This window comes from Piliocolobus tephrosceles, chromosome 21, assembly GCF_002776525.5.
Source record: "Piliocolobus tephrosceles isolate RC106 chromosome 21, ASM277652v3, whole genome shotgun sequence".
NCBI lineage: Eukaryota > Metazoa > Chordata > Mammalia > Primates > Cercopithecidae > Piliocolobus > Piliocolobus tephrosceles.
This window is the reverse complement of record NC_045454.1, coordinates 50999143-51014167: the sequence shown is the minus strand read 5'-3', so window position 1 is coordinate 51014167 and position 15025 is coordinate 50999143. Positions and strand designations below refer to the sequence as shown.

General features: G+C 60.5%; 2 protein-coding genes and 1 non-coding gene across 7 annotated transcripts in view; all 3 read right to left on the bottom strand.

Annotated features, from left to right (window-relative positions):
• The window catches only part of ATP8B3 (ATPase phospholipid transporting 8B3), a 40471-nt gene extending 28672 nt beyond the window's left edge, over window positions 1-11799 (bottom strand). The window contains exons 1-12 of one of the 5 annotated variants that reach the window (XM_023183717.2): window positions 10187-11799; window positions 9061-9885; window positions 8635-8699; window positions 7599-7690; window positions 5965-6078; window positions 4918-5016; window positions 4375-4436; window positions 3826-3898; window positions 3618-3688; window positions 3097-3179; window positions 1103-1261; window positions 778-866 (exon numbers count right to left, since the gene is read on the bottom strand). In XM_023183717.2, the coding sequence (XP_023039485.1) occupies window positions 778-866; window positions 1103-1261; window positions 3097-3179; window positions 3618-3688; window positions 3826-3898; window positions 4375-4436; window positions 4918-5016; window positions 5965-6078; window positions 7599-7690; window positions 8635-8689 (897 nt within the window). In that variant the 5' untranslated portion in view covers window positions 8690-8699; window positions 9061-9885; window positions 10187-11799. Of the gene's footprint in view, window positions 1-777; window positions 867-1102; window positions 1262-3096; window positions 3180-3617; window positions 3689-3825; window positions 3899-4374; window positions 4437-4917; window positions 5825-5964; window positions 6081-7598; window positions 7691-8634; window positions 8700-9060; window positions 9886-10186 lie in introns of those variants that run through there. The other 4 variants (XM_023183718.2, XM_023183719.1, XM_023183720.2 and 1 more) reach the window with 4 other exon arrangements.
• Window positions 192-310, bottom strand: LOC113225320. Its single transcript, XR_003309982.1, has one exon. It is a non-coding gene; the product is annotated as a 5S ribosomal RNA (ribosomal RNA).
• Window positions 11800-14058: 2259 nt separating the features above from the next.
• REXO1 (RNA exonuclease 1 homolog) overlaps window positions 14059-15025 on the bottom strand; it is a 37594-nt gene continuing 36627 nt past the window's right edge. Inside the window, exon 16 of the mRNA XM_023183613.2 lies at window positions 14059-14968. Coding sequence (XP_023039381.1) covers window positions 14880-14968 — 89 coding nt within the window. The 3' untranslated portion in view covers window positions 14059-14879. The remainder of the gene's footprint in view (window positions 14969-15025) is intronic.

Here is a 15025-nt window from a genome sequence, read left to right as displayed (position 1 = left end):
AGTAGCTGGGACTACAGGCGCCCGCCTCGTCGCCCGGCTAGTTTTTTGTATTTTCTATTAGAGACAGGGTTTCACCGTATTAGCCAGGATGGTCTCGATCTCCTGACCTCGTGATCCGCCTGTCTCGGCCTCCCAAAGTGCTGGGATTACAGGCTTGAGCCACCGCGCCCGGCCAAGAAAGCAAGCACAAAAGCCTACAGCACCCGGTATTCCCAGGCGGTCTCCCATCCAAGTACTAACCAGGCCCGACCCTGCTTAGCTTCCGAGATCAGACGAGATCGGGCGCGTTCAGGGTGGTATGGCCGTAGACTCGATCTTCTTTAAAAATGAAAGGTTTTGGCCGGGCGCGGTGGCTCAAGCCTGTAATCCCAGCACTTGGGGAGGCTGAGACGGGCGGATCACGAGGTCAGGAGATCGAGACCATCCTGGCTAACACAGTGAAACCCCGTCTCTACTAAAAAAATACAAAAAACTAGCCGGGTGAGGTGGCGGGCGCCTGTAGTCCCAGCTACTTGGGAGGCTGAGGCAGGAGAATGGCCGGAACCTGGGAGGCGGAGCCTGCAGTGAGCTGAGATTGCGCCACCGCACTCCAGCCGGGGCGACAGAGCGAGACTCCGTCTCAAAAAAAAAAAAAAAGAAAGATTTTCTGACCCAAAGACCTGCCCACAGGATCAGGCTGCACGTTTTGCAGAAGAAGGAAACTGAGGCCTGGAAGATGACATCCCCGACCAACCCTCCTCTGTGTTCCTGGGGCAGGGGCGCTTGTTGACAGCTCACCACAACCACCAGCTTGTTCATCAGGAGGTCTAGCTTGGTTCTTTTCAAATGGATCTTGCCACAGTTCTTCATAATTTTTGTGTCAAAACCTGCAGGGTTTGCAAACATGTATCCATCTATCCATCCACCCACCCACCCCCCCCACTCCTCCACCCACCCATCCAGCCACCCATCACTCACCCATCCCCACATCCATCCACCATGCCCCCATCTACCCATCTATTTGTCTATCCATCCATGCACCCATCCACCCACCCATGCCCCCATCCATCCACCACTTTCCCATCGGGACAGCTCCCACTCCAGGACCCTGGAGCGGCCATACCGGCGTAAATGACCATTCCGTAGCAGGTGTCTGTGTTGCGAATCCTGCAGCCTCGGAGGAGGAGGTTGCCAATGTCCAGGGAGTATTTCTCGTCATTCCATTCCAGGCACCCCACGAAGCGGTGCATCCGGCTGTTGGGCGCCTCACATGTCACCGTGCCTGTGGGCAGCCAGGTGGTCAGTGGTCAGCGGGCTCAGGCCCTCCTCCCCAGGTGCCCTGCGCCGGGTGCAGGTGAGAACATTCTGGCCACCCTCACAAGCCCCTCGGTGCCCCAAACTTGCCCTCTGGCACCCCAGCACAGGGCTGCCTCAGGAAAGCTCCAAAGCCTTCCTGTCCCCGCCTGGCCTCAGGGACTTTGGGCAGGTTGTTCCTTCCACGGGGACTCACACTTCTCTGATCCTCCAGCCAGATCAGCCCCTCCTAGCTCCTAGTTCCCTCCCTCGAGGTTCTGATCCCAGCATGTGACGCGACGTTTATTCGTGCAAAGCTATTGCTACTGCCTGTGAGCTCCCTGAGAACGGGCGCCAGCCTCGCCTCAGCCACACTCTGACCCCAGGGCAGGGCCCAGCACCTGCACACAGTAGGTGCTCCATAAATGTATCAAGAGGGAAGAGGAGAAGGGACACCTGATCGATGAGCCTCCTCCCGGCTGCCGGAGCCCGTCCACCACCACCACCTCCCCATTCCCCGACACCCTGCAATGTCCTCACTGCCGCTGGAGGAAACAGGTTCGGACCACACGGACCGGCCCGGGCAGCATTCGGTGAGGGTTAAAACGACAAGGGGGCATGGGTTGGGACCCCAGAAGGGAGAGGGGCCACAGGGTTCCTGGAGAGTCCTCATCTGCCTCCCCATCACGTCTTAGGGATGGGGAGCCTGACTCTGTCCTGAATGTAGGAACCAGAGACATCCATGGTGGGAAGGCCACAGGGCAGAGGAACTACAGGGCAAGCCCACACCTCAGGCCACCTCTCTGAACCTCAGTCTCTTCCTCTGAAAAATGGGTCCATGCCCAGTGAGAATGCTGGGGCAGAGGGAGGAGGCCAGGGCCTCTGGCTCACCCCGGGAGGAGTGCCAGAGGAAGAGTCACTGCCCGTCTATGATTCTGTGCCCTGATGGCGTTAAATAAGGGAGCTGGCTGGGCGCAGTGGCTCACACCTATATTCCCAGCACTTTCAGAGGCCAAGACAGGTGGATCACCTGAGGCCAGGAGTTCGAGACCAGCCTGACCAATATGATGAAACCCCATCTGTACTAAAAATACAAAAATTAGCCAGGCGTAGTGGCAGGTGCTTGTAATCCCAGCTACTCGGGAGGCTGAGGCAGGAGAAACGCTTGAACCCAGGAGGCGGAGGTTGCTGTGAGCCGAAATTATGCCACCGCACTCCAGCCTGGGCAACAGGAGCGAAAACTCCATCTCCAAAAGAAAAGAAAAGAAAAACAAACAGCCAAGCAGTGGGGCGGGGTCAGCACTCTGTTCTTAGAGGCCTTTCCCGCCACAGAAATCGCCAGCCCACGCACGCAGGTGCCTTTTCAATGAAACAACCAAACGTGACTGCGTTGTGGTTAAATTTTACACTTAATAGAATGTAGCATTTTATTTGTGGTTGTGACACAGGGGCCTCACTCTGTTGCCCAGGCTGAGTGCAGTGATGTGATCACAGTTCACTGCAGCCTCAGCCTCCGTGGGCTCAAGCGAGCCTCCCACCTCAGCCTCCCAAGTAGCTGGGACCACCAGCACATGCCACCACGCCCAGCTAATCGTTTTATGTTTTGTGGAGATGGGGTCTCGGGATGTTGCCCAGGCTGGTCTTGAATTCCTGGGCTCAAGTGATTCTCCTGCCTCAGCCTCCCGAAGTGCTGGGATTCCAGGCGTGAGCCACTGGGCCTGGCCAGCACATTTTTTTGTAAAACAGTAATAACAACAACAAAATACCCTAATGTTTAACTTTTACAGATTTGGGGGACGTGACTCCGGGCTCAATGCCGCTCACCTTGAAAGGACGCCATCTTCTTTACAGAGGTCAGTTCTTTGTGAGTGACCATCAGGGCCTGTCTGAACTTCAAGTTGGTCTCCCTGGTGACGAGGAGAGGAGGGAGGTGAAAAGAGAGGTGAAAATGGAGGTGACGGTTGCTTCGAGGAGCCCCCGGACGCCTTCTGGAGTCACTCAGACATTTTCACTGAGCACCTACTAGTTTGCCAGCTGCCAGTCGGAGGGCTGAAGTCCAGAGAGGGAGAAGGCCTCGCCCAAGGCCACACAGCACGTTTGCCAAAGTGCTGAGGCCAGGGCCTAGGTCTGCACACAATGGGGCCCCCGGCAATGAAACAATGGGGAGAGTGGCGTCTTCCTCCCCGCAGTGCCTGGCGGCACCCACCCCCCCGACACTCATGGGGTGAGTGACCAGAGTCTCTGGGTGACCTTGGCTGGCTGCCTCCTTGGTGACCGGGGAAGGAGGCTCCTCGGGGCCATGTGCCCCACCCCCCGGGGTCCCCAGCGATGCCACAGCTCCTCACCCGTCAATGTCCACCGTCTCCACGTAGCACAGACTGCTGGGCTCCGTGCTGGCCAGCAAGAGCATGTCAGCCTGGGGAGGAGTGGGGGAGCAGCGTTGCAAGATGGGATGCAAGACAAGTTGGGGGTGTGGCTGCCCTCCCCACCCTGGGAGGGGCGCTCTCGCTGCAGGGGCGTGGTTCTGGGACCTCAGGGTCAACCCCAGCTCACCGGGACGATGTTGTCCTTGTGGAGACAGACCACATCCCCCACGCACAGATCCCGCCATTTCTTCCGCTTGAAGCTGCGGGGAGAGGGGGTTGTGAAGGAGGCCCCTCCCTCTGCCGACCCTCCCCACGCGGGGAGAGCAGAGGAACAGGATGTCGTGGGGCCTGCGGCTGCAGTCCCCACCTCCAGGCCTTGGCTCCCTCCAAAGCCTTCCCCGGCCTCCCACCCGACTCCCCGCAGGTCCACGCTCCCAGGCCAGTGACCTCCAGGGTCCTGCACCCACGTCCTCTTCAGACTTTCCTTGTCTTCCCCATCGCCCCAGCCCTAAGCTCTGTAAAGGTTCGCCTTCAGGGCCTTGGCCTCTGTCCTCACCCCAGCCAAACGCCTAATGAATGCAGGCCCAGTTCCTGTCAGACTCAACCAGCCGGGAGACCGGGCAGCATGGAAGGTGACGGACACCTGGCCAGGCACCCTGCCCTGCCGAGGCCGATGACCCTGCTGGGCTGGAGCCCCTGTGTCCCCGTGGATCCCCAGCTGCAGCCCCAGCCTCACCTCTTCCCCATTAGAATCTGGCAGGGTCTGTTGTTGATGGCTCTGTCGCTCTTGTGTCTCCCCTGGGCCAGGAGGGAAAGGATCAGAAAGACCGTCCAGCCTCTCCTGCCCCTGCCCAGGCCGCTGCCACACCGCAGCCCAGCAGTGCCCGCCCGCAACACGGGGTCCCTGTCCGCTGGCCCCATGCCACGTTGTGTCTGCCCAGGGATCCCGGCCATGGGGGCCACTGGACCCACTGCTGTCGGCGGGGAGAAGACAGGTGTGCTGCCCGCCACCTGGTGCCTGCCAGGCCACCACCCCACCAAAGCTCAACGGCCCCAAAACCACGCAGCCGATGGAGCCAGTGCCACCAGCGGCACCTCCCCAGTGTGGCTGCTAGTGGATAAGGACAATGTAGCCCCAACAGCTGAGGCTCCCAGGCCCAGGTTCCCCTAATGCCCCAGGAAGCCCAGCCCTCTCCCATTCTCGCTCTCGCCCAGGGCTCAAGACACCCCACCCCGTCCCCGCCCCCTCCCCCAGGCAGCTGCGTCCAACAGCACTCACGATGTCGTCCACCAGGTCCCGGGTGGCACGGATGAAGAGGAGGCAGACCATGGGGGCGCCGAGCGAGAACCAGGGCAGCGTGGAGATGTCGGGAATGCTCTGACATGGAGGGGCCCACAGGAAGGGTCACACCAGCCCCCTCCCCCGTCCCCTGCCTTTCCACCAAGCCAACCCAGCCCCGCACCATGTGACACCATCTGCTGGCCACCTTGGCCGGGCTCCAGCCATCACTGGCACTCCCCAGCCCTTGGGACAAACCCCTGGCATCACTCCACCTGCCTGGAACTTCTCCCACACGCCTCGTCTCCCCAGCAAACTCCTCTTCTCCCGTCCAAGCCCAGCTCCCACATTGCCTCCTCCAGGGAGCCTTCCCCAGCCCCAAGCTTGGCCCGCACTGCTCCCCCTCCCTCCCATGTTCCTGCTTCCCCAGGTCACCCTGCAGGTGTGAGCTCTACCATCCCCCACGCCGGTGCCGGCCAGTGGCCTGCACACAGTAGGTACTCCATGAATGCTGAATGACTCGATGGATAAAAGGAGAACCTCTCTATCCAGAACAGAAATGAGATGCTGGGTGAGGGTGAGTGCTCCGAAAACAGCGCCCCTGGCCGGATGCCGGCCCCACGCTGGCCTGGACCACCCAGGTACCAGGATGTGGCTCTGCAGGTCTCGAGAACATGCTCTGGGCTCCTCCTTCCCCCTCGCCTCTGAGGTCAGCTAGGAGGGCGGGGGCTAGGGGAGCTGCATGGCCGAGGCTGTCTAGGCTGGGGAACCGCTATGCCCCCCGACACCCAGCCCTGCCCAGCAGGAACCAGCGGGGCATGGAGAGGGTGCCGTCATCAGACCTGGAAGGTCCGTCCATCCACCTTCGTCATTCAACGTGTATTGAGCACCTCTTGTGTGCCAGGCCCTGGGCAGGGTAGGAGGGACTCAGCGATGAGGGTCCCAGTCTGTGGGGAGCGGGACATGAACCCACCCATCACATAGACAAATACATCGATGCTGCCAGGTGGCTGGGGGGGACCTCCTGCAGGAGGCGACGTGCCTCACCTGCAGGATGATGATGAGGAGGAAGTACAGGTTGGACACCCGGTGGAGCTGCTCGTACAGGTTCAGCGGCAGGAACGAGAAGAAGTTGTACTTGGCTGTGCGGATGACGTTGGTCTAGAACGAGAGCCGCAGGCCACGTGGCAGGGGCGTGCCTTCCAGGCCAGGGAATGGGGGTGCCTAAGGCAGAGCTGCCCCACTTGGCCTCGCCCAGAATCCTCCGGGCTATGGGACACCATTCATTAAGCACCTACTGAGCACCTCCTGAATGCAAGGCCCCAGGCAGCATTTGCTGAGCACCTGCTGAATACAAGACCCCAGGCAGCATTTACTGAGCACCTGCTGAATACAAGGCCCCAGGCAGCATTTACTGAACACCTCCTGAATGCAAGGCCCCGGGTGGCATTTACTGAGCATCTCCTGAATGCAAGGCCCCAGGTGGCATTTACTGAGCACCTCCTGAATGCAAGGCCCCAGGCGGCATTTACTGAGTACCTCCTGAATGCAAGGCCTCAGGACAGCATTTACTGAGCACCTGCTGAAGACAAGGCCTTGGGCAGCATTTACTGAGCACCTGCTGATGACAAGGCCCCAGGAAGCATTTACTGAGCACCTGCTGAATACAAGGCCCGGGGCAGCATTTACTGAGCACCTGCTCAGTAATGCAAAAGCCTGGAGCCAGCATTAATTGAGCTTCTACTGAGTGCAAAGACTCATTGAGCTGCAACCAGCATTTCCCAAAGCAAGACACCCAGGAGGGTTTCAGGGCCCGATGGACACATTGTACTTTCAGGTTGGGTATTAACTTACTGTCACGTGCACTGGGACAGGGCAAATGAGATACCCAGAACTCTTGCACCAAACCAGTGATTTGGTTAGGACAGGTGCTTTGGTCCTCGAGATGAAAATAAAAATACCAGCCGGATGTGGTGGCTCACCCCTGTAATCCCAGCATGTTGGGAGGCCGAGGCAGGTGGGTCACGAGGTCAGGAGTTCTGGACAGCCTGACCAACATGGTGAATCCCCATCTCTACTAAAGATGCAAAAAATTAGAGGGACATGGTGGCGGGCGCCTGTAATCCCAGCTACTCAGGAGTCTCAGGCAGGAGAATTGCTTGAACCTGGGAGGCGGAGGTTGCAGTGAGCCGAGATCTTGCCACTGCACTCCAGCCTGGGCGACAGAGCAAGACTCTGTCTCAAAACAAAACAGAAAAAAAAAAGAGGCTGGGTGCGGTGGCTCTTTGGGAGGCCGAGGCAGGTGGATCACCTGAGGTCAGGAGTTTGAGACCAGCCTGGCCAATATGGTGAAACCCCGTCTCTACTAAAAACACAAAAATTAGCCGGGTGTGATGACGGTGCCTGTAATTCCAGCTACTCGGGAGGCGGAGCAGGAGAATTGCTTGAGCCCTGGAGGTGGAGGATGCAGTGAGCTGAGATCCGGTCACTGCACTCCAGCCTGGTCGACAGAGCGAGACTCCGTCTCAAAACAAAACAGAAAAAAAAAAAAGAATGAAAAAGAAAAATATCAAGCAAATACAAGCGGGGGGGCCCCTCCCGAGCGGTGCAACAAATAGATTCCCCAGGGGTGCCACGGCAGCTCCTTTGGGGGCCGGGGAGGCACGGGAGGGGCTGCCCACCTTGTATTTCTTCTTCCGCCAGCACAGGAACACCTTCTCCTTGAACTGTGCGTTGTAGGCGCGGTTGTTGGCCTGGACCTCCCAGGTGAATGCTGTAACGAGGGCAGGGCCGGGCATCGCTGGAGCTCAAGGGCCAGGAAAAACACCCCTAACCACCGCCCAGAGGAGGGCTAATGGGGCCCGAGGGACCCAGGTGCCGGGGAGGCCCGAGATGTCGGAGCCCGTAAAGACAGTCGGGCAGCGGGCACCACCTAGGGACCTACCAGACCCTTGCCCAGGCACAGGCACAAGTGGATAGTTGTGCACAGGCACAAGTGGATTGTGAGAGTGGTCACCGTCCCCCCACCCCCGGCCGTGGGCCAGTCCCGAGACGCAGAGAACAGGCCCTGGGAGACCCGTTCAGGCCTACACATTTTTACAGAGGGAGGCAAACTGAGGCTCAGTGATGGGCTCTCCGGTCTCCAAGGCCATACATCCAGCCGGCAGCCCAGATCTTTCTGGGCATGCAGCCCCCAAATCCTGAGTCAAATACCCCAAACCCAGTCAGTACTAGGGTTGGGGACTACTAGAAACCAAATGAGAATCCTAGGCAAGGCCTGACGTGCAGGTTTGGGCCCCAGCCCATCTCAGCCTCAGCCCTGCACTTTTTTTTTTTTTTTTTGAGATGGAGTCTTGCTCTGTGACCCAGGCTGGAGTGCAGTGGAGTCTCGCTCTGTCACCCAGGCTGGAGTGCAGTAGCACAATCTCGGCTCACTGCAATTTCCACCTCCTGGGTTCAAGTGATTCTCCTGTCTCAGCCTCCCGAGTAGCTGGAATTACAGGCATACGCCATCACGCCCAGCTAATTTTCGTACTTTTAGTAGAAACAGGGTTTCTCCATGTTGCCCAGGCTGGTCTCCAACCCCTGACCTCAAGGGATCCACCCACCTCGACCTCCCAAAGTGCTGGGATTACAGGTGAGAGCCGCTGCGCCTTGCCAGCCCTGAGCTTCGTAATCCCTTCCACCTGCACCACCCCCTCCACCCAAGATCAGCACCTGAGTTCTTGTCCTCATCATCTTGGAGACCTTCTCTCTGGGCGAGGCTGCCCATGCTGGTGGGGCTATGGGAGAGAGGGGCCCTGGGTCACAGCAGCGGCCCCAGCTCTTGCTGGGCACCACTCGTATTCAAGGAGCTCACGGCCTAGGGGTCGACCCTTCCAAATGCTACCTCCCACAGTCATCTGCAGCCTCCCCCCGGCTCTGAACGTCCAGCCATTGGCTGTGTGTCTTGCCTTGGACACCCAGAGACCCAGGGGACCCCAAGATGATCCCCAAACCTGCAACAACCCATCTGCCAGTGTCCCCCGGCAGCCACCCCTGTTGCCTCCCGCCAGTTCAGCCTAGAAGGACTCTACCGCCGGCCATGCCAGACTCCGGCCACTGCTCCCCACACCTCGCCTTTCCTGGAAGGACCACTCTCACCTCCTCCTGGTTTCGCTGACGGCCTCCTGCCCCTCTCCCCACGTGGCACCAGCTTAGAGGCTTAGTCGTCTGTTGACTGACTGGATGGGACCCCCGGGCTATATGTTATATCTCAAAACACAGCATGAGGGTCAGGCATGGCCATCCCCCCTCCTCATCCCCTGGCTGGCACCATAACTCTGACGGGGGTGATGGAGGCAGACAGCACATCGGCGGAAGATCCTGGAATCTTCTCCACTAGCAGGTTTAGGAATGTGGGTCTGGCTCTAGCTCTGCACTGGGGGCCCTGGTTTGGCCCCCTATGAGGAATGGGCAAACCAGCCCTAGACGCTAGCAACTGGCCCCCCACCTGCCAACTCTCTAGCAGTGCCCTCCTCACCAAGCCCCTGCTCTTGGGTTCCGGCCGCCCGGTGCACCCGTCCTCAGCCTTCTGGTCTCCGTTCGTACTTCCCAGCCCGACCAGGCTGGGCCCTGTGCCTCCTCTGGGGTGCCCCTCTGCCTGGGGAGTCCCCCATCCCAGCTCTGATCACCTTCTCACCACCTCCGCCGATGCCAGCAGGACCTGAGCCTTCCTGAGTCGGGTCTGAGTCACCTGTGTCCCCAGGTCCTGGTGGGGCAGGACTTGGCTCAGGGCCAGCTCTGGTGCTCCTGGGAGTCTGAGCGGGGCCAGTGCCCATTCACCATATGAGGAAAAGGGAGGTTCAGGGCGAAGAGGGGTTTAGGCTGTGGGACGGGGGAGTGGTGGGGGAGACCCCTGTGGGGGCAGACTGGGGGTCGGAGAGTTGGAGAGAATGCTCAAATGGCCAGAATCCACTCAAAGTGTATCTGGGGGCAGAAACAGACACGGACACAGCGCTGGCTTCCTGCCCCCTCACTAACCGGGACGCCCCATTACTCGGAAGCCCCCCACCCCGTCTTCCCGCAGCCACAGAGGCACAGGACCGCCCTGGACAGGGCTCCAGAGTCCAGGGCTGTCCGCACCCGCCCCCGAGCCCCGACCGCGCTAACCTCTAGGGGCGACCTCTCTACCCTCGCTGCCGCGACCCCAGCTCTCAGCCCGGGTGGAGCCCAGAGAGGGTGCGCCGGCTCCCGGGGACGCACAGCAGTGGGAACACCCGCTGCTCACCGGCGCAGGACAGGCAGGGAGGGGCCAGGCTGCCTGGGGCAGGCCGCGGGCGTCCAGGGCGGCTGACGTGGTGGAACCGTTAGTCCGGTGCCAACGGTCCTGAAGCGGGGGGCGGGGTCTCGGGGCCCGGCCAAGGCGAAGGTGAAGCCGGTTCGGAGCCCGGAAGGGGGCCGAGGGCGGGGCCTGGAGGGGTGGGTGGGGCCAAGGCCAAGAAGGGGGCGGGGACTCGAAGGTGGGGCCGAGCAGGATCCAGGCCAGGCCTCAGGGGCGTGGTCACGGCAGAAGGGCGGGGCCGAGCGGAACCTCGAAGAACAGGTCAGGGTAGAAGACGCTCGGGAGCGGCGCCTGGGTCTGGGGTTGGGAGGGGGCTAGGAGGAAGGCGGGGCCTAGCGGGGTGTCGCTGAGTGGTGTAAGAGTAGGGGCGGGCCAAGGACCCGGGGCGTGGCCAAAGAGGGAGGCGGGGCCGCTCAAGCAGGGTTTAGGTAGGGGAGGGGCCAGAACCCAGGGGCTTGGCCCAAGCAGGAGGCGGGGTTGAGCATGGCCTTGCGGAGCAGTGTTACGGCAGGGGCGGGGCTAGGATCCGGAGTCGTTACAAAGGAGGAAGGCGGGGCCGAATGGGGCTGTCGCTGAGCAGAGTCAATGTAGGGACGGGACCAGGACCCGGGGCGGTCCAACGAGGGAGGCGGGGACGCGCAAGCACGGTTTAGGTAGGGGCGGGACCAGGATCCAGGGGCGTGGCCAAAGAGGGAGGCGTGGTTGAGCATGGCCTTGCAAAGCTGGGTCAAGGTAGGGGCGGGGCTAGGATCGGGGGCGTGACCAAGGAGGAAGGCGGGGCCGCGCACAGCAGGGTCAGGGTAGGAGGGCGCTCAGGGTGGGTCCAGGACAGACGGCAGGGCCTTGGAAAGGCCTTAGGGAGCAGTGCCAGTGCAGGGGCGGGGCCTGAAAGGGAAGAGGGTGTCAGGGCAGGGCCGGGCCGGGCTTGGCCAGGGAGCAGAAAGGACCTGCAAGGACCTGCACCGCAGGGAGGGGTTGGAAGGGTTCTTGTAAAGGTGGGCCTGGGTCAGGCCGGAATGGGCCTTGCAGACCTGAGGTGGCTGAGACTGGTGGGAACAGCGTGGCAGACTGCAGGAGGAAGGACCACAGGTAAAGGCAGGTATGTAAGTCGTGTCTGATTCATGTCCTGGGTTCGTTCATTCATCCCATCCATACACGTTCAACGAGCGCCTCCTAGGCACAGATGCAGGGCTGAGCACCAGGCTGGGGAGAGGCGGTTATAGCCATTGAGACCACCCTAAGGCCAGGAGTAAGCCCACAGGGTTCTGTCCTGCGGGTGGCAGGGGCTCAGGGATCCTTACTGAAGTGGCAGGGGTGAGTTCAGCGACGAGGCAAGGGCGCGTCCAGGCCAGAGATAGGGCCCGGAGCCAGGGACAGAAGGTGTGTGTGGAGGGGCTGCTGAAGATGAAATGCCCCCAAGAGTGAGGCTACCTGGGGTGAGGGCCCAAAGGGAGAGGCAAACATGGGTGGAGGGGCATAGGGAGGCCACCTCCCCCATCAAAGCAGCGAACACGTGAAGGTTTTCTTTTTTTTTTTTTTTTTTTTTGTTGAGACGGAGTCTTGCTCTGTCGCCCAGGCTGGAGTGCAGTGGCCGGATCTCAGCTCACTGCAAGCTCCGCCTCCCGGGTTCACGCCATTCTCCTGCCTCAGCCTCCCAAGTAGCTGGGACTACAGGCGCCCGCCACCTCGCCCGGCTAGTTTTTTGTATTTTTAGTAGAGACGGGGTTTCACCGTGATAGCCAGGATGGTCTTGATCTCCTGACCTCGTGATCCGCCCGTCTCGGCCTCCCAAAGTGCTGGGATTACAGGCTTGAGCCACCACGCCCGGCCCACGTGAAGGTTTTCGGTGATCACAAACTCTCTTTTCTTTGGAAGCCCTAACTGGAAGTCTGCTTGGCCCTGGAGGTTGCCAGGGAACCTCTCTTTTTTTAGAGACAGTCTCGGTGTGTCACCCGGGCTGGAGTGCAGTGGTGCGATCAGAGCTCACTGCAGCCTCCACCTCCTGGGCAGGCCACTGTCCGACTTCTCTCCTTTCATTCTTTTTTTTTTTGAGACGGAGTCTCGCTCTGTCGCCCAGGCTGGAGTGCAGTGGCCGGATCTCAGCTCACTGCAAGCTCCGCCTCCGGGGTTTACGCCATTCTCCTGCCTCAGCCTCCCAAGTAGCTGGGACTACAGGCGCCCGCCACCTCGCCCGGCTAGTTTTTTTTTGTATTTTTTTTAGTAGAGACGGGGTTTCACCATGTTAGCCAGGATGGTCTCGATCTCCTGACCTCGTGATCTGCCCGTCTCAGCCTCCCGAAGTGCTGGGATTACAGGTTTGAGCCACCGCGCCCAGCCTCTCCTTTCATTCTTTCAAGACTTCCCCTGCGCTTGCTTGCCTAGTGGTTATGAAAAAGAACCGGGGGTGGGGGTTTAAACACACTGTTCTCATAAATTTTAGAAGAGACCTGGTTGGGTGCAGCTGTGAGGACCAGATTCCCCCTCCCCAGCCTTCACAGGGGGCACTCTCTGGGGGCAGGAGCTTGCCCAGGGCACTTGTGCAAATGCCCTGAAGCCTCCAGTGGCAACAGGTGGCTTCACAAGCTGAAGGAGGTCCCTGGGGGCTTAAGCCAGCGCTGGCCAGCCTTGGGACCCCCCGTGGGCTATGTCCTGAGGCACCAGGTGCGTTCTGGGAAGAGGGAGGCAGACATCACATGGGAACGGACAGAAACAGAGTGAATACACGCCTGCACCATTTATTTAGAAAACAGGGCCAGGCACAGTGGCTCACACCTGTAATCCCAACACTTTGGGAGGTCGAGGCAGGTGAATCACTTGAGGTCACTTGAGGTCAGAGATCCCATCTCTACTAAAAATACAAAATTAGCCAGGTGTGATGGCAAGGCCATAATCCCAGCAACCTGGTAGGCAGAGGCTGCAGCAGCTGAGATTGGGGGACAAAGCAAGGCTGTCTCACAAACAAGAAAAAGAAAACTCCTTTATAGAAGGGGTGGGAAGCGTCACCTCGTCACAAGAACAGCCCTCGAGGGTGGAAGGGCCTGGCCTCACCACGGTCCCCCCGGAAGGATGCAGAGCCCAGAACCAAGAAGGTAACCCTTCTGCCTCTGCAGCCTTGGGACGGAGTCCTCTGGGGAGGGCCCCCACGTCCTCATCTGGGGCCCCATGCCCTTGGCCTCGCCCTTCAGCAGAAGCCCCAGACCAGCGTGGCAGGAAAGCCCCTCTAGGCAACCTGCCCTCAACGGCTGGGGCCTGTGCCGTGAGGCTCTGAATTCACTTCTACCTCAAGTGAATAAAAAGTGGGGCCTAAACACCCCTGGGCCTCCCATTCCCAGATGGGTTCCCGGTGCAACCAAGGTTGCCTGGAGCCATGCGTGCACTGCATGATGTGTGTCCTGGCAAGGGCCGGAGCAGCTTTCCGTGTCTGCGCTCCATCCCTTCGACGGGCCACATGCAGCGGCTCCCAGTCTCTTTAACCCCCTCTGGCCGTCAGTATGTGGCCCCTATGCCTGGGCGAGGTGGAGAGGGAAGCCAGCTCCGTGCACAGAGCCCAGCTCCACGTAGGGCTGGGACACTGCCCCGTCCGAGTGGCACTAAAAGCTGCAGAATGGTGGCCCCACGATCTGGGTCTGGAACTGGGACCCCACAGCAGGTGTGGCCCAACCCTGGCGGAGCCAGCACTGGGCCAGCTTTTGTGAGGGAAAGTTTTGCGGTTTTCACTGCGTCGGTGGGAAGAGAATCAGTCCCAGCTGTAGGGACAGTGACCTTCCCGGGGCACATGCAGAGGCCTCACCAGGCACCAAGACCAGGACCAGCAAATCTAAAATCCATACAAACATTTATTCTGTCCCTGCCTGGAGGTGACGGGGGGGGGTCCGGAGAGCCCCACAGAGGAGGACGGGGCTCTGGCGGGAAGACAGTGTCCAGACGCCTGTGGGCTCCATCCAGACCGCAGGCCCTGGGGCTAATGAGGGGCCGGCTGGGTTCTCAGAGGTCACGGAGCGCAGGGGTGGGGCGGCGAGTGGTGGAAGCCGGCGCCCCGAAGACAGGCCAGCCCCTGGAGCATGGAGGCGGGTCCAGCCCACGCTGGGCTGAGTGTGGCCCTGGCTGGCCCCCACTGGGGTCTGTCCCACCCCCACCCCCCAGGAGGGTAGGCAGCAGGCCCGCTCTTCCCGGTGGGAAAGGTGCTGTGCAAGTCATCAGGTTTAAATTAAAAATAATAAAAATAACAATACAAAATAAAAAAAGGACTGTCTCAAACAAACCCGGGACAAGCCCGCCCCGCGACCCATGTGAGGAGCAGAGGTGCCAGCCACCACCTGGGAGGGAGTGAGGGCCTGGCCGGAGGGGCAGGAGGGGCTGCGGGCTGACGGGGGGCGGGCTCTGTCCTGGTCGCTGTCAGCAGCAATTCTAGAGACGCCAGAAGGCTGGGGTCAGAGGGTGCGGACGGGCGGAGGGGTGCACAGGACGTGAGCGGGGGTGGGCTGGGCTGGGCGTTCTCCGGCCGCCAGCTTGTCCCGCTGCTCTGGGCTGCCTTGGCCAGGTGGACGGGTTACCGGAGATTTATTGCACTGTTTTGGAAGAGGCCTGGGGCTAAGGACCAGCAGGGCGGCAGGAGAGGCGGGTGGGAGGCGGGCAGGCGTCATCGCTTGGTCTTGGCGTCTTCTCGAACCTTCCAGATCACCAGGTGCATGCAGGCGCCGGCGTCCTCGCTGGAGCTGTGCCCATCCACTGCGGGGCAGATGCGGTGAGCACCCTGCTCCTGCGTAGGGATGGCCCCAGGGCAGG